This window comes from Canis lupus, chromosome 3 (assembly GCF_048164855.1).
Source record: "Canis lupus baileyi chromosome 3, mCanLup2.hap1, whole genome shotgun sequence".
Classification (NCBI taxonomy): domain Eukaryota; kingdom Metazoa; phylum Chordata; class Mammalia; order Carnivora; family Canidae; genus Canis; species Canis lupus.
In genome coordinates, this window is record NC_132840.1 from 46,346,637 (window position 1) to 46,368,392 (window position 21,756).

Below are 21,756 nucleotides of genomic sequence, written 5' to 3' on the forward strand. Positions count from 1 at the left end.
AAGCAGAACTATTTTCCAGGCTCGTGATAAGAATGTTCACTGAGGGGGGGGCGGCGGGGACTAACCCTACGCCTTGCCCGCAGCCGCGCCGCCGCGCCCTCTGCGCCCCCGCCCGCGCCCCCGCCGCCCCGTCGGGCCAGCCCGGCCTGATGGCGCAGATGGCGTCCACGGCAGCCGGGGTGGCGGTGGGCTCGGCTGTGGGGCATGTCGTGGGCAGCGCCCCGACCGGAGCCTTCAGCGGGGGCAGCTCGGAGCCCGCCCAGCCCGCCGCTCAGCAGGCCCCCACCCGCACTGGGCCCCAGCCCCTGCAGATGGGGCCCTGCGCCTAGAGGTCAGGCAGTTCCTGGACTGCTCCACCACTCAGAGTGACCTGTCCCTGTGTGAGGGCTTCGGCGAGGCCCTGAAGCAGTGCAAGTACGACCACGGTCTGAGCTCTCTGAGCTCCCTGCCCTGAAGAGACAGGTACGGACTGGTGCGGATCCCTGAGCCAACCCTGCACCCACCTTCACCCCTTCACCGACAGCCGGACCACGACCTCAGATTGTACCCATGTAGCTGGGATTGGGAATGAGGAGGGGGGTTTCTCACCCCACAGATGACCGGAGACGCAAATGTGCAATTAAAAGAGTTTATTTTAGACCATTAAAAAAAAAAAAAATGTTCACTGAGCGCAGGTGTAGCTTACCAGGGCTTTGCCCCGCACCCGCTGCGCACACAGCAAGTGCTTAATAACTGGTGGCTTCGAGGGGAGGATTAGAGATCCCCGTATATAGGTCGTTTCATGTTCTGGAGAAGGGGTCCGTGTAGGGGGCCCAAGTGGCTCGCGGGTCCAACGCAAGAGGGCACAGCGTCCCCGGGGCGGACGCGGCTCGCGTTGTTTTGTTTGGAGGGACGAGTGGCACGCGGCCAGGGAGGCGCTCGGCCCCTTTAAGAGTCGAGTGGAATGTATCAAAACAGAAAGGCCGCGTGCCCATTGGCCGCGCGCCGCACGTGACCTCACAGCTGATTTCCTGGCCCCCCTCCTTTTTTTGTTGCTGCCGCCGCCGCGGCCGCCGCCGAGTGTCAGTTTCTGCGCCGCCGCCTGCGGTCCCCCGGCCGTCCCGCGGCCCCCCCCCCCCCCCCGCCGCCGCCGCCGCCGCCGCCCCGCCGCGGGCCCGCGCACCTCTCCGCGCGTCCGGCCCCGCCGAGCCGGCTCGGCCCGAGGGTCCCGGCGGCCGCTGCCGGCGCTGCCCCGCGCGCAGATGGCGCACTCGGCGGCCGCCGTGCCGCTGGGCGCGCTGGAGCAGGGCTGCCCCATCCGCGTGGAGCACGACCGCCGGCGCCGCCAGTTCACCGTCCGGCTCAACGGTAACGCGGCGTCCGGCCCGCCCCCGCCTTTTGTCTGCGAGCGAGCGGGGCCCGCCGAGGCCGCCCCCTAGCTGGGGCGCGCGCCCTCGGCCCCGGGCCCGGGAGGGGCGTCGCGAGCGCGCGCCGCGGGGTGGCCTCCGCGGGGCCCCGCTCCGCTCCCGCTCCGCCCCGCGCTCCGGGAGCAGGCCACGCGCTGTGCCCGCGGGCGAGGCGGGGGCGCGGCCGGCTCGCGGGGCAGGGGTGGGGGGAGGGGGCCCCGGGGCAGGCAGAGGTCCAAGCAGGGCCGGCCCGGGTCCTCCGCCGCCAGCACCCAGCTTCAGGCCGCAGGGGACCCGCACCTGCTCCAGCGCCGCCGTGTCCCGGTGTTGGACACCCCCTGGGGGCTGTTGTGGGAGTCCTGGAGAGTGAGTCCACCGTGACCTCCTGCCTCTCCCTGGTGGCCACACGGCTTCTGGCCGCCCCTGGGAACTTTAGCTTTTCTGCACCCGGGTTGGGGGCATCTCCTGGGCAGACCTGGGGTGAGGGAGAGAGGGGTGTCTGCTTCACGGGGGGCGGGGGGGGGTGCGATAGAGGGGAAGGTGTCACCATCGGTCCGTTGGCTCTGAGACTTTGGCCAAGTGACCTCCACTCTGTGTGCCCCGGTTTCTCCATCTCTACAATGGGAGTGACACCAGTGCACACCTGAGCCCTGGTTGGAGGGACAAAATGCTGTAATAATGAGAGTAAAGAAGCCTTAGAATAGCCCTGGCAGAGCAAGTGCTGCTCTACTGATGGTGGTTTTGAAAACCAGAAAGCAAAGTCTTCATTTCCTGTAAAGAAAGTTTCCACCACTTACTAGCCTGTGCCCCCTCCTGGCTAAGAGGTCTGAGGGGACAGAAAATAGAATGATAAGATCTAGGATCAGGAGCTCTCTATGCACCCCCTCTCTGCATTAATAACTTTTTCTTCCATCCCAGCTGGGCCCCCCTGCGGCAGTGTCCAAGCCAGAAGGGCCCTCAGAGGCCATTGTGCCCATTTCTGACAAGGGAAGACAGAGGCTCGGCAAAGGGAGAGGCTCGCCTAAGGTCAGGCAGTGAGTTAGGGCAGAGCTGGGATAGGATCCCCCCTAGTGTGAGCCCTGGAGCTGGGCTTATCCAGCCTGTACTTGCACGGGAAGTCAGGAGGGGCTGGGGCAGGGACAAGGACGGACCGCATCCCTGGTACAACATCCCCTTCATGTGGGCATTCTCACCCCACGTTACGGATGAGTAAACTGAGTTTTGAACGGTAGGGGAGGAGTGACCCCCCAAAGTGCCAGAGCTCAAGCCCAGGCCCGACTGACCAGGCACCGTGTTCTTTCCGTGTGGACGCAGGTTCTTCCACCACTGTGGTGCTCACTGTGGTCCAGGTGACCTTGACACTCCAGTTGGCCACTTGTGTGGAGGGTCCTTGTGGCTTTTCACAGCTTCTTTTCTGAGGTTCCAGGGAGGCCTGTGTTTCCCTAGGGGCTCAGGAGGTTCCTCTGTACAGTCAGAAAGTTTGGGGTTTTCCTTTTTGTTGCCAATCAGTCCAGCCAAAGGACACCCCTCCAGGATTGGCAATGGTCAAGGCTGGATGTGCCTAGCCGTTTTTCTAACCTTGTCTCCTGCCCTTCCCTGAATGGCTAACTCCATCATGGACTGGGGCTCCCCAGCCAAGCCCAGGGAGCAGTGGGAGGCCACCAGCTTCTGTCCAGCCTGGGAGGGGGGTCTGGCTGTGTATATGGGGAGTAGTAGGGTGAGAGCATCCATGTCTGGGCCTGGGCCTTTCCTCAGCTGCAGAGGGTAACGTCCTGCCATAGAGCCCCCCGAACAGCAGGGCAGGCCCTGGAGACTAGCTCAGGGTGCCTACCGAGGGAGGTGAATGCTCAGCCTGAGAGCCAGAGCAGCCTCTGGGGCCATCCCCCTGGCAGAGCTGTACCAATGAGTTTCTAGCGAGCTCCGCTTGTGGGCGATGGCAGAGGCTGAGCCACTGCATCCGAGTCCTTGCGTCCCGGGCGGGTTCTGGGCATGTGGCGGGGGGGGGGGGGGGGGGGGGGGTGTGAGGGGAAACTGCTCTTCCTGTTTTATAGATGAGGATCCCTAGATACAGGGAAGTGACTGGCTTGCTCAGGGTCTTGTACTCAGAGGTGGGAGAACTGGGATCCCTCACACAGGCTGTTATTGAGTGCCTACTGTGTACCAAACATTGTTCTAGGTGCTGAGTACTGGTAGGCTGACAGTCTAGACGGGCAGTAGACAATACGTGAAGTGTCAAGTGTCCTAGAAGGCAAGGGCCTGGTTAGGCAAAGGCTGCTGCCTAGAATCCAGGGTCCAGGGGGGCCACTCTGGGAACGTGCCAGTTACTTAAAGACCTAAAGGAGGCAAGAAGGGAGAGCTCCATCAGACAGAGCACTCCAAGTGGAGGAGGCAGCAAGACCGAAGGCCCTGTATGTCATAGGTGGGGACACCAGGGCACATAGCCAGTAGGCATCTAAGGCAGCACTGAGCCCCTGTCCCTGGGAAGTCCCTCCTTGGCCTTAGCTCTGACCTCCCAGCCAGGGCTGAGTGTCCCACGTGTTGCAGGGAGGAAGGTCATCTGGGTCCTAGAATCCTGGTGCTTTCTGTATGCTCCCTGATCCCCAACCCTGGGGCAGGGTAAGCCCTGACTTCCAGTCCCAGCTCTGCCGAGTGACCTCAGGCCAGCCAGTCCTGACACCTCTGTGTCCCAAGCACTTACCTGTCCCTCCTAGGACACTTGCTACACCCTCCTGGACCTCAGAATCACCTTGAGATCATGAACTGTAACTAGTTTTGAGAACAGTTAAAGCTGCTCCACTAGTGAAGGCCCTCCCCTGAGTTTCTCCACTCTGGTACCCTCCACCCAGCCCCAACTCAGCCCCAAAGTCCCCGGGGAAGTTATCAGGAGAAGCAGTCACTGAGAAATTGTCTTCCCTGGCAGGTGGGAGGAGGAACCAGGACTCTGCTTGGTCCGGAGGCCCCCAATGGCCAGTACCAACCCCCTTGCTAGGAGCTGGGAGTTCTTGGCAGCTCACCAAACCCCGCCCAGAGAAGGGTCTGGGGCCTGAGCAGGTGACAAGGACAGCTTGGCAAAGACTGGGGCAGGTCAGGAGCTGGGCGAGCTTGAGGAACAGCAAGGCCAGTGTGGCTGGCCCGGGGCCCCGACAGAGGACATGCGGGATCCAGTGGGTGGATGCAGGGAAGCCGACAAGGCAGCCAGAAGGGAGTGCCTGCGGAGATGTGAGCAGTGGCCAGATTGCAGGCACGTTGTGAAGATCATGTCCGTGGACCTATTCAAGGGTCAGATCAGGGTCTGAGATGAAGGCCAGGCACAGAGGACCTTGAGGATCTTGGCCTGAGTCACGGGAGGATGGCCATGTCCTAGGGCTCTCCAGGGCAGTTTGGTAGGTGAGGGGGATCAGGCTGTATCAGGTAGGGGGGTTGGGACAAGGTGACCTGCGCTGCCCCACTAACCCGAGGTGCTGGGCCACAGAGCAGGTGCCCCAGGACTGTGCACTAGGGGTCTGGCTCCTCAGCCTAGAATGCTGTGGCCTGGCTGGTGGGAGGGTTCATTATAGAGCTTTTCACTCACACGTAGCCTACGCCCACCCTGGTGACCCAGATGGCCTTTAAGTACCTCTTACAGCCAGAAAATTCAAAGTGAGCTCAGCCCCACATGCTGCCGGGCTGTGTGACTGCCTCTCAGAGTCTCCATTTCCCCATCTGTAAACAGGGCTGTAAGAATCTCACCCACTTTGTAAGATTGTGGTAAGGCATAGTGTATGGAGAGAGCTGAGCACAGGACTGCCTGTTGCAGCGCCCCATAGGGGTGAGCTTTCTTTCGTCTCCCGGAAGGCCAGCCAGGACCCCCGCGTGGCTTCCTACTGCTCTCCCTCCCTCATTCAGGTTCAGCCCTGCCCACTCACTGATCCTTGAACATTCCACCTCAGGGCCTTTGCACATGCTGTTCTTGCCACCTGGACAGCTCATCCTCCACATCTCCTTTTGGATCATTCACCTTCTCCAGGTCTTTGCTCAAAAGAGGCCTCCCTGTAGACTCTAAGATGGCAACCCTCCCCCCTTCTCTGCTGTATTCCAGCTTATCACCTTCAGGTTTCGATTATTATCACAGTATTATCTGTTTTCCTCCATGAAGGAAGGTGTAGTCAGTTTTCTTCACAGCTGCATGCACAGCACTCAGAACCCTGCCTAACACAGTCAGCCCTCCATGAGTTTGGGGGTACTTCAGTGGCCTGGGCATGCAGGCAGCAGCTCCGTCAGTGACTGGTGACCAGCTCAGGCCCAAAATAGCCTCCTGATCTCTGCCCTCCTGTACTGGGTGAGGTGGATTCACTCCCTGGGACAGAGGCAGGAGCCAAGAACCAAGTCCCATGGTGCAGGGGGCCAGCTGGGGCAGGTGGCAGAGGAGGCCATGGCCGGACCCTGGCCACATGGCTCCGCTGGAGCTCCGGGAAGGGGCAGAAAGCCGCCCACCTGGGACTGGAGCGTCCTGTAGCGTCTGGCTTGCTGTGAGACGCTGGTCTGGTCATTGAGATCTCTTGGCCTGTCAGCCTTCCACACTCGCCAGGGGCTGGGAGCCCAGGCAGCAGTTAGGGACGCATTCTCTAGGATGCTTTAAATTCAAGCACATGAAAGACCGTTGGCTTTAAAGATTTTAGGGCAGCCCCGGTGGCTCGGCGGCTCGGCAGTTTAGTGCTGCCTTCAGCCCAGGGCGTGATCCTGGAGACCCGGGATTGAGTCCCATGTCGGGCTCCCTGCATGGAGCCTGCTTCTCCCTCTGCCTGTGTCTCTGCCCACCCCCACCCCCGTGTGTTTCTCATAAATAAAAAAATAATGTAAAAAAATCTTTAAAGATTCTAAAAAGACGCTTGGCATCTCCATGCTCTCTTTTAGAGCCAGTGAATTTTGTTTTCTAACCTCAGGACCTTGCCGTTGACCCTGTCCTGTCTGTCCCTCCCTCGGCCACCACCTCAACTCAGAGGTTTTCTTGGAGGATCCCTGGGACTGCCTTGGGCTACATGACCCCATCTCGCCCCCAACCTGCTTTTTTCTTTCCTTCGTACACTTTCTGAAATTATAGACCATGGAGTTGTCCTCACCCTGTCTTTCTCTCACTTACCATGTCCAGGTCACAGGCATGGCCTGCCAGCTACGCCCTCACACCACCGGCAGAGCCCGGTGCCTTCCCGCACCCCTGCCTCCACCTGGCCACAGCCTTGGTCCGTCCTAACTCACCTGGCTGGGGCGGCCGCCGTCTCATTGGTCTCCCTGTTCCTGCCCGGGTCCCCTCTCGCAGCGGCCAGAAGGATCCCTGAAGTCATGAGTCACCTCCTGCCCCTCCCCTGCCGAGGACCCTCCTATGGTTCCCAGCTCACAGGGATTTAAAGGCTCTGCCGGACCTGCTCCTGTCACGTCCCCGCCCTCCTCACCCCCCACCCTCCCCTTTGCCCACACTGCTCTGGCCACCCCAGCCTCCTCACTGTCCCTCAAACACACCAGACCCCCGCTGCCTCGGAGCCTTTGCATTGGCTGTTCCTTCTGCCAAAACACGATTCCCCAGACATCCTGTGACTGACTCCTTCTCCTTCCTCTCTCTACCCAGCACTCCCTCCGCCCCTGCCCCACCCCTGGCCACACTACACATTGACTTGCTTTTCTTGTTTATTCTGTCTCCCCTTTTAGTCCGTTCCAGGAGGGCAAGGCTCTTTGTTTGGCTTGTTTGTAGCTGAGTCTCAGTACCAGAAACAGTGCCTGGGGCTCAGTAAACATCTGTCAGGTGGAACGGATGGATACAGGGACGGATGGACAGAGAAGACAGCTAGGTAGTGGGTGGCGGGGTGGGTGGATGAGTGGGCAGACGGCTGGGGGCGTGTGGAGAATGATGAACACCGCAAAGGCTCATGTGGGGCTCAGTGTACTCTAGGCAGTGCTCCCAGCATCTTGTAGAGATGACTCCTTTAATCTTCTAAACACTGTGAGGAATGCTTTATTATATCCCCACTTTATGGGTAAGGAAACTGAGGCACAGGGAGGTCATTCAGAGTCCAACTCCAGCACTCAGGTTCCGCATCCCTAGCCCTCCGTTTGCCTGATTAAGCCCCAAGAGCCTCCAGGGCCTCACCTGTTCTCCACCCTCCACAGGATGTCACGACCGGGCCGTCCTGCTCTACGAGTACGTGGGCAAGCGGATCGTGGACCTGCAGCACACCGAGGTCCCCGACGCCTACCGCGGGCGTGGCATTGCCAAGCACCTTGCTAAGGTACCGCGGGCAGAGGGTGGAGGGTGGGGAGGGGGCACCGTCCTCTCGTTCAGCTAAACCAGAGCCCTGGGGGCCAGAATATAATTCATAGGTGCTCAGTAAACCTTTAGTGAGTGAGTAGATAAGCGAAGGTCCAAGTACGTGACTTGTGTCCCATTCCCTGCCCCTGAGGCCCTCCATCCCCATAGCGCCTCCAGCCAAGGCTGGCTGCAGAGCAGGTTTGGGCTTAATGCAGGGAAGTACAGCCCAGAACAGAGAATGGCCTTCCACTCATGCCTCTGAGGGCTGCACCAGGCCCGTGTTCCTCCCGGGCCTGCTCTAGCCACCTCCACCCCCGCCTTGAGCCTCTGTTGCTCTGCTGCCCTCTGCCCTGAAGCAGCCACTGCCACCAGGACCAGCAGCTCATGCCCATGTCTGGAAGACAAAGTGATCTTCTTCCTTTACATGGGATCAGCCTCTGCACTGCTCTGGGGGGCTGTCCCAGGTTGCCTCTGTGGGAATTCAGAGAGTCACTGACCTGGGGAGAGGGGAGGTGGGCCATGGAGCTGGGGAGCCCTGGCTGGCCATGGGACCCACCGCAGGCCCTGTCTGGGGCTCCCCTGAGCCCCGCCTGCTGAGGGCATGGAGGTGCTTGCTGTGTGGCCTCTGACTGCCGCCTTCTGGGGCCTTGAGTTTCTTTTTCCGTGGAACGGGAGAATAGACTGGAATCTTGTCTCTCGAGGGTCTCAGGGTGTGAGCCCCAAGGTGGGGTGTGGATGGTGAGACGCAGCAGGGCCTGCTCGGGCGTGTGGAGCTGGAGGTTCAGACTGGCCGACACGTAAGCACAGGGTCCCTGGTAGGCGCTCGGTACATGCTGCGCCCCTCTCATCAGACCAGCCAACCCTACCCAGGCTGTCCTCCACTTTGTTGTAGCAGACGTTTATTAAACACCAGCTGTGTGCAGGCATCCTGCAAGGTGCCGGAGGGCAGGGGGTGCACTGGGCACACCCTTGCTCTCCAGGGCCTGAGCACCTTCCTGAGAACAGCCACGGGTGTGAGGAGCGCCACCTGCTGGCACCCTCATTGCTCCCCCCCATGGTCGGCTTCAGGAGCCCTAAAATGCCCACACTGACCTCTGCTAGGTGTAGGGAGCCCTGGGGGTTGTGGGAGCCACAGGCGCCCCTCACCCAGCCAGAGGGTGAGGTTCCAGGACCAGGCATCAAATGAGTGGCCACATGAAGATGAGAGAAAAGGAGCCATAGGCAGCAGGTGCCTTGTGAGTGCAGAGGCGGTGAGATCGGATGGGAGGGTGTGCTGGGTGCCAGGCCTCGCAGGTGGGGAGTGGGACAGGCAGGACGTGGCATGGGGTCAGGGGTTCTTTGGTTTCATGCCCACCTGATGCTGTGCCAGATGCACAGGGCTGCGGCCCCTTGCTACTCGGTTCCCTGGCTGCTGTGTGCAACCTGCCCTCCCAGGGCCTCGGGAGCCCCATCCTTGTTTATCTGCCTCAGTATCATGTGGCCTCGGGCAATTTTGCCAAAGCTTTCTGCCTCAGTTTCCCCCACTGTGAAAGGAGGGTGGCGGCAGCACCTCCCTCCTCCCGTCGCTGGCCAGATAGGACCCTTGGCCGGTGCAGCCAGCTCCCGCCCTCTGAGGGACCAGGCTGGGAGGTGTGGGGTCTGGGCTCGGGCGGCAGGCACTGACGGCTTCTCTCTCTGCCCCGGCCGCCAGGCTGCTCTGGACTTTGTAGTGGAGGAGGACCTGAAGGCCCATCTCACGTGCTGGTACATCCAGAAGTACGTCAAGGAGAACCCCCTGCCGCAGTACCTGGAGCGCCTGCAGCCGTAACCCCGGCCCCATGGGGCAGGAGCCTCCACGCCAGACCTCTCCTCGCGGCCTTTGCCTGGCCCTCCGCGTGCTCTCAGGAAACCTGGTCCCCACCGGGGACAGACTCAGAGTTATTTTTGTAAGGATACTTCGTCGGTGGCCCTGGGAGGCCACTGGCCGACGATGGGCCGTAGTCCAGCTCCCGTGGAGCAGGGGAGGCCAGGCGGCCGAGCTCCTGGCAGCTCCCCCTTGGCAGACACCGGCTGGCTTCTCGCAAGGGCCCGCAGCCGGGTCTGCAAGGCGGCTGGGGTCATCCCTGTGGCCAGTCCGGGTGCCACCTGCTCTTCCTGCTCTGTGATGGGCAGGAGGGCTGATTTGGGGCCCCCTCTGCTGCCACCTAGGGCTCTGTCCTTCATGCAGATGACGAGGGGCTTCCCTGAGTGCAGAGGAGCAATAAGAAACCTCGTGTGCCAACCTCCCGGGGGCGTAGCACCAAGCCACGGCTGCCACCAGTGCGGCCCCTTCTCCTCCTCCTCCTCCGACACACATGCCCCAGGCTCTGAGGGGCAGGCCAAGGCGAGGGGTGGCCCTCCTTCATGTGCAAAGCCTGGGACGCACAGACTGGGCTCCCACCATGGCTCAACTGTGCACACGTGAGCACACATACACACGCACAGACACACAAAAGCTCACACACACGGGACACTGCAGGGCTGTGCATCAGTGGAGTGGCAGGTGGAGGGGGCGCTGGGTGTTCTGTCCTTGGCACCCATGTCCTTAACTCCTTGCCATTGTCTGTCAGCTCTGCAACACATCGCGGCCCTGTCCCCTGTGGCTGTCCTGTCTCCCCGCAGCCTGCAGCCAGCCCCGTAGGTGGCCCGAGCACTGGCAGCCGCCCTCCCTTTGCTGGCCTCTTGGCTGCCCTGTGGGTGGGCTTTCTCAAAGAGGACCCTTTGGAGCTTAGGTGGGAGGGAGGCAAAGTGTCCTCAGAAAACTGTCCTCACTATCCAAGGGGAAGGAACGTTTCTGTGGAGGGGATTTCCTTTGTGGACATTGGACATCAGAGCATCTTTCTTTCATGGCACGCTTACGGCTGGGCATGTTCTGTTGCCTGGCTGGGATCCCAGACCAACTTCCTTGGTAATCGCCCTGGAGGTGCACACTGGCACCCTCTGTCCTGCAGGCCTTATGAGCTGGGTAGGGCTCGGGGTCCTGACCACCTGTGCCCTACTTCCCACAAGAATCAAGTCCATGCCTCCCTCCCTGTGGGGCTGGAGGGAGACGCTGAAGGCAGAGCCCCTGTAGGGCTGAGACAAAAGTTAACAGCACAGCGCTTGGGGTAGCATGGCCCCTCCAGGCCTCCGGCTGGGGTGGGCTTGGGGAAGCATGTGTGATGGGGCTGGCGACCCCTCCTTTTCTCTGCTTCGCTGTAACAGGCCTTGGCTTGGGTTGCCTTTCCACTCACCTCTTCCCTCTGGGTTTCGGCACCAAGCTCACCACAACCACCAGGCCAGCTTGGCCGCCCATCTCAGATGTTTGCACAGACACCTTCCCACCCAGCGGCAGGAACACTTAGATCAGGACGCCTGACAGCCTACCTGTTTGTGTGTGTGTGTGGGGGGGGGTCCCTGAGCCCCAGAGCCCCCAGAGAGGCAGTGTCTTCAGCATCCCCACTCCCATGTGCTAGCTCCCAACCCTGCTCTGGCCTCTAAGAATTCTCCTCCCCAAGGGCTGGGGGTACCTCTCACCTTCCCACCATGCTCCTCAGTTCTGTTTGCAAAGGGCTATTCTGAGGAGCCAGAGAAGCCCCTGGGCCTCCACTGTGCTGGGAGTCCCTGGCCAGGAATAACTGGCACAAGTAGGTTCTGTTGCTGAGTCCCCTCCAAGCTGGGGGTGTCACCTCCCTGGCACAGCTCAAAGAAAGGGGGTTGTTGGCCTGAGCGTAGACAGATGGGCCAGTCTGGGGTCTGGGCCTTCTCCCTCTGGCTCCTGGGGCAGTGGGATTATGAGTCCCCTTCCTTTCCCACTCCCCACCCACACATGCCTTCCCAAGGTCAAACACAGACTCAGTCATGAAAACTCCGCAGTAGCTCAGAAACCCGTGGCCTGCAGAATGATGGGAACCAGCTCCGGGAGGGTACTGGGCCCCAGCGCCCTCCCAGGCCATCCATGGGAGGGTGCCCTACAAGCAGTAGCACAGGGACCCCAGAGAGGTCCCCAGGGCAAGCAGGGTTTACGGGAACAGAGAGCCATGTGGCACGGAGAGAGCAGGCCTGTCCTGGTCCTCAATGTGTCCACCTGTGTTCTTACCGCAGGTGACGTGCCATACCTGGCTGGCAGACACACAAAACACTTACTACTTGAACCAGGAGACACGCAGGGTCTTGGGGGACTGGTATCAGCCCTGGGCTGGGGAATGGCTGGTCCCCAGTTCCTGCAGGAACACCCTGGAGCCTGCCCACCTCCCGGCTGCCTTAAAGTATTGCTGACCCCACTGCAGTGGTCAGCCTGGCCCTAAATCTCCAGCAGGGCCTCAGGGCAGCAACAGCCTGCCCTCTCAAGGCCCCAGAGCCCCCAGCCCACCTCCACCGGCCTCCCCACCCCCTGGTGCTACTCTGCCTGGCAGTCCAGCCTCACCCCTACCGTCCCTGGATGCTCCAGGAGCCCTTCCTCCACAGGCAGGTCACGTGGGCCACCCACAGGGGCAGGGGAATGCTCGGGGATCCCACAACTGGCCCCTCTTCCAGCAGAGTGCCCCAAAGGCCCTGCGTTCTCCTGCCACATCTTGCTTTGTGGGTTTCCTTCTCTTGCCCAGTCAAAATAGGTGGTAACTCATGTGCCTTTCCTACTCAGGACCTGTTCCAGGTGGCGCCTGGGCCAAGGCTGGTCTTCAGACCTGCTCCCGTTGTTACTTCTCAAACTCCTCAACAGATTGCATGGCATACATTTCAATAAAAGGTGTGACCTAGTGCTCTGGCTTCCAGAAGTGGCGCAGGGGTGCTCAGGCCAGGGGGCCGTTCCCCCCACACCATGGTGCTCTGTCCTCTACCCCCAATGTCCCTGCGCCGGTCTGATCACTGGCCCCCCCCTTTCCTGAGGAAGAGAGTTCAGGGTCAGGAGCCATGGGCATGAGTAAGGAGGGGAGAAGGCAGGCTTGGCAGGCACCCTCTGCTCTTCCATCCCCTGTCCCTGGCAGCAAAGCCCCCATTTCCTGGTCAGGAAGGCGAGGCTCTGATGGGCCCCAGGGCCTGGCTGAGGTCTCCCAGCTGGACAGCGGTGGCATCAGGGTCTGGGGACTTGGCCATCCTTTCCCTTGTTGCAGCTCCCCCCCCCCGAGGCTGCAGCGATGCTCTCAGCATGCAGCCCGCAAAGCAGGGGAATGAGGTTTGCCAGGAAGAGGCTGTGATGTCCTGTCCCATCTGGTCTCAGCTGTTGCCCTTAGACCTGCTCCTCTCCCCACTAAAGAGCCTTCCCTTGGGGCTTCTGGTGCAGTGGAGAGATGCAGGCTCCCATGTAGGCCTGGGCGGGGGGGGGGGGGCAGGAGGCTGTGCCCTGTGCTTGAGGGCCATGTGGCCACAGTGTGTGAGTGTCCCCCTCCCTACCCCCCAGGCCGTGGCCCAGGGAGGGGGACCCCTGCATGGGGAATTTCCTAGTTTACACTCAAGATGACGGCGCTACCCCAAACGACAGGAGAACACGGCACTGCGGTCACCAGGCCTTTCGAGATCTTGTCTGGCTTCTCATGGCACTGCCATGAGATTCCAGTTCTTAGGCCTACTTCACAGATGGAGAAACTGAGGCCCAGAATGGGGCGGGGAGGTCGTCACTAGGCTGCAGAGCACCAGGACCCACACCTCGCTGGTTGCCTCAGTCCTGCAGCCACAGGACATCAGAGAGGGGCTTTCCTGGCTGCCAAGGATGCTCTGGAGCCAAGTCTACAGCTTCCGTTCTGCTGACCCCGCTGCAGCCCCGCATCCAGCCCTCAGGGCAGCATTTGGAGCTGTCTGTCGTCTGTCCGGTGACTGGGGACAGCAGCCAATGGGTCTCTGAGCTGTGGCTTCAGGAGGCACCTCCACCCCCAACACCCCTCCCTGAAACTAGGGGAGATGTTAAGTAGCAATCTTGCCACCACGGAGTGCTGTGAACCTCCAGGGTCTCCCCTGACCCCAGGGGGCAGTGAGGTCATGACTGCCCCAGCCCAGTCAGATCACACAAGCAAGCCTGGTGCCTGTGTTCGAGGGACTGTTCCCTTGGAGGCCGTCGCTCTGACCCAGAATTACATGGGTTCCTGTAGAGTTAGGAAAATGCAAACTGCACCAGGTGCTACAAATGGGATTTAGTGCAGGGGACTGGTTACCAAACTGTAGGAAGGAGCAGAAGGGCAAGCACAAGAAGGTGACCCAAACGTTGGGAAGTGCAGGAAGCTGCTGTGACACGAGTGGGGGCACAGTGTCACAGCAAGCCATGATCACTGGGCCTCTGCTAGGACCTCGCTGCCTGGATAAAGCCTGGAGTGCATGTGCCCACCCATCGCTGCTGCCATAGCCACTGAAAACACCACCAGGTCCAGAAACTTGCCCGCACCGTCTCCTAGCCTCGTGCCACTGCCCTCCTCGGGCAGAAGCGAACGGGCAGCCACTGCTAAGGGCTCTGCGGAGTGTGGCTTGCAGGCATCTCTTCCCGGTGTGATCCGTGGATGCCCCCAGACAAGTAGTCGGGATGAGATATTCCTGCCATCTAGGGGCAGGACATCTGATGTCATGCCCATCTGTCTACACCAATGGCTGAAGCTGGCCAGCATGATCGAGAATGACTGCTCCCGATGCCAGACCGACCCAGAATGGCTGTTGGAATGGCAACTCATGTTTGGAGGCACTCAGTCTTCATGATGCTGGTGCGTCACGGGCTGGGGTGTCCTGAGCTTGTCGTAGGTGAAAGGGGACACTTGCAGGCCGTGAATCAGGTTTGGGTGGGAGATCTGTGGGTGAGATTCAGCAATCTTCTGAATTAGGGAGAGGGTGGAACACATGAGGTCAGAGGAGGATCCTTCAAGAGGATTCTATCAAAAGGCACTTCACGGGCAGCCCGAGTGGCTCAGCGGTTTGGCGCTGCCTTCAGCCGAGGGTGTGATCCTGGGGTCCCGGGATCGAGTCCCATGTAGGGCTCCTTGTGTGGAGCCTGCTTCTCCCTCTGCCTGTGTCTCTGCCTCTCTCTGTGTGTCTCTCATGAATAAATGAATAAAATCTTTAAAAGAACAAAAAAAAAGGCACTTCACGATGAAGTCACATGTTAGATGTGGAAAGATGCTGAAATGGAATGTGAATAAGCCTCTCCATGGTTATTCTGGAATTTAGAATAAGGAGAGTCGGGGAGAAAAGAATTTACCAGTGTTTTATCTGCTAAGACCAACAGGCCAATTAAAGGTATGAACTAGGTCATTCAAATTTCCCAAGCTGGCTGTGAAGGGAGAGTCTTCCTCCTACGTGTGGAGACCCTGCAGTTCAGAAGGCCAATCCCATTGCCCCGTGCAGTACCCATTATGTATTCAGTGAAGATATAGGGGTGACCAAGGCAGATGGAGCTCCATCTTCAGGGGACCCTGCACCCAGTAAGAAGACTGTGACAGGGCTACTGGTGTACACAGGCAAGGCGCCCACCCCAATGCAGAGGGCCCTGGAAGGCTCTCTTGAGGAAGGAATATCTAGATTGAAAGCTAAAAGGTAGGTGGGCTTTTAATGGGAATCAGCACACAGGCCCCATATGAAATGGTCCTCATGGCCTCTGACCTCAGCTCACACCACTCTAGCCACACAGGCCTTCCTGCTGTTCCTCATACCCGTGAGGTCACCTCCACCCCAGAGCCTTTACACGTGCTGTTCTATCAGCGCAGGATGCTCTTCTCCCAGTCATCCTTGGGTCTCCCTCCGTGGCCTCCTTCAGGTGTGTACCCAACTATCACTACTCACTGAGGTCGCCTTTCCCAGATCCCACCCTGCCTTTAAGTTGCTACCCACCCCTCCTGATTCCCTTACTCTGCTCTAGTTTTTTAATCTTTGCTTTCTTCTTACATATTATCTAATGGATTTATGTTAGCTTATTTATTATGTGTTGTCTGCATCTCACTGCTAGAGTACAAGCCCCATGAAGGCAGTAGTTTGTTCGTTTTCCATTTTGCTCATTTCAATATCCCCAGATCAGATCAGTGCCTGGCACAGATTTAAAGCTCAACTATACTTGTTGGATCAATGGACAGACAGATGGACAGGTAGATAAGTGGATGGAACAGTAATGGGAACGAAAGCTCTGGGTAGACTACACAGCACAAGTGAAGGCCCAGCAGTGAGGCAGCTGACGGCACCTCTTGACCTTGCATGTGTCTGAAAGCAAGAGAGTCAGGAAACAAGCGTGGAGAGGAGAGCAGAGCCAGGTGATGGGGAGCCTTGAGGTGTGTAGAGGCTGCCCACAGCCGTAGCTGTTGCCACTCATGGACGCACAGCTGGAACTAGCAGCCTCCTCACAGCTGGCGTGCCCCGGGTCTGAGTCCTTGCCAATGGAACATGTATAAAAGTGAGGTGGGCTGTTTCTGGGCCCCGTCTTTCCCATCCACTGCTGGGTGCTGTCCATGGCAAGGCTCTGGGGGTTGTGAATCTACTGGTAAGGAACACAGGTCCCTGAGCTGCGGCATGGACACAACCCCCTGCCAAAAACAAACCCTTCTTTTGGCTTGTTCCATGAGCGAGGAATCCAGGCCTACAATGTTTTAAGCATTCTGCCTTTGGGGGTATGTATGTTACAACAGACAGTGCACTAACTCTAGGGTGCTTCTGTTCCTTAAAATCTGGTATTTGTAGCGCTGTCTTGGCGGTGAGGCGGCGGGGGACACGGACATAGATACTGCAGAGTGGAAAGTTGGAGATCCACGCCGCGTAGGGAAAGATGCAGAGCAGGCTCCTACTAAGCCTGCGGCTCCCAGAGCAATCCGAGACAAGCTGACAGCAACGTGAGCTGGTGCCTCCTTCAGTTTGCAGCAAGGGGTGAGGAAGGGGTGTGCAACAGAGGAGATGGCCTGCAGACGGTAGGCAGGGGTACACCACCCCCACTCCCACCCCCAGTGCTGGCGAAGGCAACTGCTACCGGCCACAACTAGCAGGGACTCGAACTGAAAATGTTTGAAGCAGCAGCGGCCCATCACAACTGTCTCGATTCTGTAGACAAAGCCTTGGCTGCCCGGCAAGATCAGACGCAGGATCTGCTGGGCCCGCCAGCTAGTTGTCTGAGCTGCTTGGGAGGTTAAGCATCAGTAAACTGAGGCAGAGACAGACAAGTCATTAGAAAGCAAAGAGATGGAGCCTCTTGAAAGCCACATTAGGCAAGAGTGTCAGGCTCAGTCCTCCAGAACTTCCTGACAGGGAAGGTCCCTAAATTTCAGAGGGAATTATGCGGCCAACAAAGCCAAGAACCGGTGGCCTCGCCCCAAAGCCAGGCCCATGTGGGCCAGCTGCAGAAAGTGTGCAGAGCCCTCCTCAGAGGTGGTCATGGAGGAAACAGGACGTGAGTACAGTCCTCCCAGAGAGTGGAGTCCAGGCCCCACAACACCTGCCTCTCAGGATCCCGTTGTCGCTGGCCCAGTGCAGCCACCTGGGACCCATGCTCCTGCTCTCCCTTCTTCTGATGAGAGTTTCACCAACTTTGATCCTGTGCCCGTCCCACCATTTCATTCTGGCTTGGAGTGGGCAGTCATTTGGATTTTCCTTCTAGCTCCCTGGCTGCTGCTGGTGAGGAACATGCTGCATCTCTAAGAGACAGAGGACCTCAAACAGGAATGGGGTGTGTGTGGGGGGGTGTCCGTCTGGTGAGGGTGCCTGTGAAGAAGGCAGAGCACTGCTATTTGGTTGTCAGAGGACAGATTGTTGCAGGGACTCAGTAAGTCACCAAAACTCCATTTCCTGTCCTTCCTAGACAGATGGCATCTCCCAGTGTCCCTGGTCATTAATGGGCAGCAGAAGTGCACAGAGGCTTTCAGAGGATGGTGTCTCCCCTACCCCACCTCTCCCTCACCTTCAGGAAGTGGCAGACTGCTGGGAGGGAGAACCCAGCATTGCCTCTCATCTCTGAAGCATTGTCCGGTCTATTTGTTAGACTCACATCAGCTTAACACACACACACACACACACACACACACACACACACAGGCCCGGTCAGCATTTAGACTTGTGACTGAGGCTTATAGGGACTCATCGATGGCTCGTAAGCAGAAAAGTGCCATGTTCGTATTTGTTTTAAAGGAATTATGGAAAAAAAATAAAAAAAATAAAGGAATTATGGTGGCTGGAGTGTGGACAGAGGATTGCAAGGTGAAGGTTGGGTGTAGGAAGGCGGCTTAGGAGGTTGGGGCAGATCCTAGGTGTCCTGGAACAGAACAGGGGGAGCAAGATCGAGAAATGGGTAAGTGTGAGGTGTTCACTCTGTCCCAGAGTCCACAGCTGACAGTGGCAGGGTCAGGACTCCAACTGGGGTCTGTCTGGGTGGAAGAGGGCCCTATGTGTTGAGGTGCGTGTGCACATGTGTGTCTATACATGGCCCCCAGATTCCATCTCCCCTGCAGCCAGCCTAGGCTAGGGCCCTGCCCCTCACCTGATCTTCTGGTCTCCCGGCAGCTCTCTCGTGCCCTCTGGGCTGCTCTTCACACAGTAGCCAGAAAGATCTTCCTAAAACCTCAGACCATGGCTTTGTCCTGCTCCAAACGCTCCAGTGCCCTCCCCCTGCATGAAGGGTCCAAGCCGAGGGACCTGAAGTAGTCCCTGCTCGCCCATGTCCCTCAGGTTCGTTACACTTCAGCAGTACTGACCCGGTTTCTGGTCTTCAACTCCCTCAAGCGTGTTCCTGCCTCAGGCCTTTGCACTTCTGTTCCCACCTTCTGGAATTGTCTTCCTCCAATATTACCATAATTTCACCTTCCTTGTCACTTAGATCGGTTTTAATTAGACAGATGTTCAGCTGCTAGGAAAACCCAACTCTCAGTGGCATTTCATTGGTCCTATGTATTACAAAGTCCAGAGGATGAAGGTCCAGGGCTTGTGTGGCGGTACTATGATGTCACTGAAGGCCCAGGCTCTTTTCATCCTCCTTCTGCATCTCCTTAGTATGTTGGCTGTTGTCCTCCTGCTTGTTGTTTCATGGTCACAAAATGGCTTCTTACCTCCCTTCTTACCTCCAGGTATCACAGCCATATTCTAGGCAAGAGGAAAGGTGGGTGCTGCCTGTCTTGACATCTCCATCTAACGTTGCCTCCCTGGGCACTCTTTACCTCGCTGCCCCATCTTATTCTGGTCCTTTATCACTCCTTGGAGTTTTCTTGCTTGTTGACCAACTCTTGTCACTGAAATAAAAGCCCCCAAAGCAGGACTACACTTGTGCTCACTGCTAAACCCCGGCTGCGGCACAGTGACTGGAACATATTTGTTGAATGAATGAACAGTGAAGTCCCCTAGTTGGCTTGGTGCTGGAGTCGGGACTCAAACCCAGATCTCCCACCTCCTGGGCCTGGACATTTCACAGAGTGTCCCCAAGCCCCTCTCTGTGTGAGGAGCTACCCAGTCCATTTGCAGGTTCCGGGAGTATGAACAAGGAGCCTGTGTTTTCAGGCCTGGATGGAGAGACAGAGAAAAAAATCCCCCATGCCCCCCACTGGGATTTGGGGAGTCCTCCTTACTCAGAGTGTGAGGCAATCTTTCTTCAGAGGCCGCTGGCGGGCAAGATGATCCTGGGCGGTGCAGAGCCCAGAGTAAATGGCAACCCCTCACCTCGAGGGCAAGTGCTTTCTTTTTCCTGGGAGCTTTAGGGGAGTGACATCTTACCAGAATTTAATAACCTTTTTTGGGGTTTCTTTTCATTGTATTTATTTTTGCAGGATCCTACATGCAATACAGGGATTCGATTCAGATAGTCATACAGAGTTTCTCCTTTAAATAAATATATTTCAGAGTTCAAAGAGTGAACCCATTCAAAGAGCAATATTAAGAGTGGCCTAAAGATCTGGTACAAATGCCAATCATCACGTCTACATAATTCCAAAACATTTTCTTCATCCCCAAAAGAAACCTGGCACATTAGCAGTCTGATTCATCTGCCTCCCCCAACACTCCTCTCCTGCCTCCCGCAACTACAAATCTACTTTATGTCTCTGTAGATTTGTCGATGTGGGCATTTCACATACATGGAATCATACAGTGTAGCGTCTTTCACTCAGCGTATTGTCAACGTTATCCATGTCGTAGCACGTGTCAGTACTTCATTTTTTATGGCCAAGTAATGTTCCATTGTGTGGATGGACCCTGTTTTGTTTATCTGCTCATCCATGGACGGACATTTGGGTTTTTCCATCTTTTGGTGATTGTGTATTATTGCTGCTGAGAGCATGGGGGTTCAAGCATCTGTTTACATACGACATTTGATGGTCACGTTTGTGCTTCCTGCAGAGGCCTATGGCCAGGCACTTTTTTTTTTTAAGATTTTATTTATTTATTCATGAGAGACAGAGAGAGAGAGAGAGGCAGAGAGAGACACAGGAAGAGGGAGAAGCAGGCTCCACACAGGGAGCCTGATGTGGGACTCGATCCTGGGACTCCAGGATCACGCCCTGGGCCGAAGGCAGTCACCAAACCGCTGAGTCACCCAGGCATCCCATGGCCAGGCACTTCTAATTCCACTTCCTGTGATAGCTGGCTCTCCGGTTCTTCTTTGAACCCCTAGGGATATGGTGACCCATCCTCTCGGTGGGGTCCCCTCATCTCTCCAGGCATTCCCTGGGGCAGGACAGCATTTAAAATGGTGTCAGATCCCTTCTCCCATCTCCTCCTGTCCAGGTGGGGAATGTACCTGGCCCAAGCACCAGCTTGGCCCTCTCTCCAAGTCCTACCCCCTTGGTTGTCAGCGCAGCTTCCCAACCTAGGGGACCCAGAGCAAGTGTGGTCACCCCACATGTCCTTGTCTCAAATCAATCTGTCCTCTGATCTCCAACTCCTTTTAGGCTGGATGTTGGCGATGGTCACCATCACAGAGCACAGAGGCTTTCTACATTTGGTGGCCATGGTTCAAACTGGGCAATGGGGCTCTGGGCAGAGTTGTGTCCCTCCAAAATTCGTATGATGAAGTCCAGTATCTCAGAATGTGGCTGTATTTGGAGGTAGTCTTTAAAGAGGTGAGTAGGATGAAATGAGGTCAGATGGGAGGCTCCTGATCCAACCTGACCGAAGACTTCGTTAGAGGAGTCTGGACACACAAGGAGACACCAGGGTTGTGTGTGTACACAGGGAGACATGTGAGGACACAGCGAGAATGCGGCTATCTGCAGGCCAAGGAGAGAGGCCTCAGAGAAACCAGCCCCCTAGCACGTGATCTCAAACTTCTAGCTCCTAAAATCATGAAAAGAGAAATGTCTGTTGCTTAGGCCCCCCAGTCTGTGGGACTTTGTTCCGGCAGCCCCAGCAAATGATTGGAGACTGTGTTTTAATGTCCCGTGAAGCTCCAAAATCGCTCTACTTCCCCTGCGGGTCCCCAACCCCAGCCAGCTTGTGCCACTGACCTATGAGTAAGTGTCTCCCCTGCTTCACGCTCCTGAGGGAGGCGCCTGCTATAAAATGAACTATAAAAAGGCACTATTATCATCAAACCATGTTGGCCTAGTTTGTCCAGGAGTTCCTCATATTGAAACTGGGACTCCCATATCACCCTTCGCTAACCCCTCAGCCCTGGATCCGGGGCTGGCCAAGTGGGCTAAGGAAAGGCAGGAACCTTGTCGACATCCTCCTCTGTCACCCAGGTTTTTGCACAACCTGGCATGGAGCAGGTACTCAGCAAGGGTCTGGTGACACGTAACTGAGTAACACACCTCGCACGAATCTCTAGGACTGCTGAGCGGCCTCACTACTCATGCTGACGGTGATGGGTCTTCAGCGAGGAGGGCATGAAGATAAAGTAGGGGCAATCTGTGCCTTTCTCAGACTCGTGTCGGGAAACCGTGGCAACTGGTTGATCTTCACAGGCACCTGCTTGTGTTTCCTTAGTACTGCGGTTTGTACACAGACCAGGGCCTTTTCTGTGTCTGAGGTGGAGTGCTGATAGGTGGGAGGATGGAGGCCCCAGGAGCGTCCTGGAAGGACACTGGCTGGTTGCCACTGGGTAATGACTGGGCTTCTGCTCCAGTGAGCACTGGTAGGCCAGCTTTTGTCTCATGGAGGAGAGAGCATTCGCCAGGATAGGATTTTAGGAGAGCTTGTTCCCGTCGTGTGCCACCATGTCACATG

General features: G+C 57.6%; 1 protein-coding gene and 1 long non-coding RNA gene across 4 annotated transcripts; both read left to right on the forward strand.

Annotated features, from left to right (window-relative positions):
* The first annotated feature begins 1,193 nt into the window (after positions 1-1,193).
* NATD1 (N-acetyltransferase domain containing 1) lies at positions 1,194-12,421 on the forward strand. Its single transcript, XM_072820798.1, has 3 exons — positions 1,194-1,347; positions 7,527-7,645; positions 9,356-12,421. The coding sequence occupies exons 1-3, from the start codon at positions 1,242-1,244 to the stop codon at positions 9,470-9,472; spliced, it is 342 nt and encodes a 113-aa protein (XP_072676899.1). The 5' UTR covers positions 1,194-1,241; the 3' UTR covers positions 9,473-12,421.
* A 2,365-nt stretch (positions 12,422-14,786) lies between these two features.
* Positions 14,787-21,756, forward strand: LOC140630492 (uncharacterized). 3 transcript variants are annotated; one of them, XR_012028250.1, is made up of 5 exons: positions 14,817-15,171; positions 15,258-15,391; positions 16,303-16,485; positions 18,109-18,273; positions 18,669-21,756. It is a non-coding gene; the product is annotated as an uncharacterized lncRNA (long non-coding RNA). The 3 variants fall into 3 exon arrangements; XR_012028249.1 differs by lacking the exon at positions 15,258-15,391 and having other exon boundaries at positions 14,787-14,874; XR_012028248.1 differs by lacking the exon at positions 15,258-15,391 and having other exon boundaries at positions 14,828-15,171.

Excerpts from the sequence above, each read along its gene's own strand:
- NATD1 (XM_072820798.1), top strand. The coding sequence starts at position 1,242 with ATGGCGCACTCGGCGGCCGCCGTGCCGCTGGGCGCGCTGGAGCAGGGC. Across the intron at positions 1,348-7,526 it reads GTTCACCGTCCGGCTCAACG|GATGTCACGACCGGGCCGTC; the intron begins GTAACGCGGCGT and ends CACCCTCCACAG. Across the intron at positions 7,646-9,355 it reads TTGCCAAGCACCTTGCTAAG|GCTGCTCTGGACTTTGTAGT; the intron begins GTACCGCGGGCA and ends CCCGGCCGCCAG.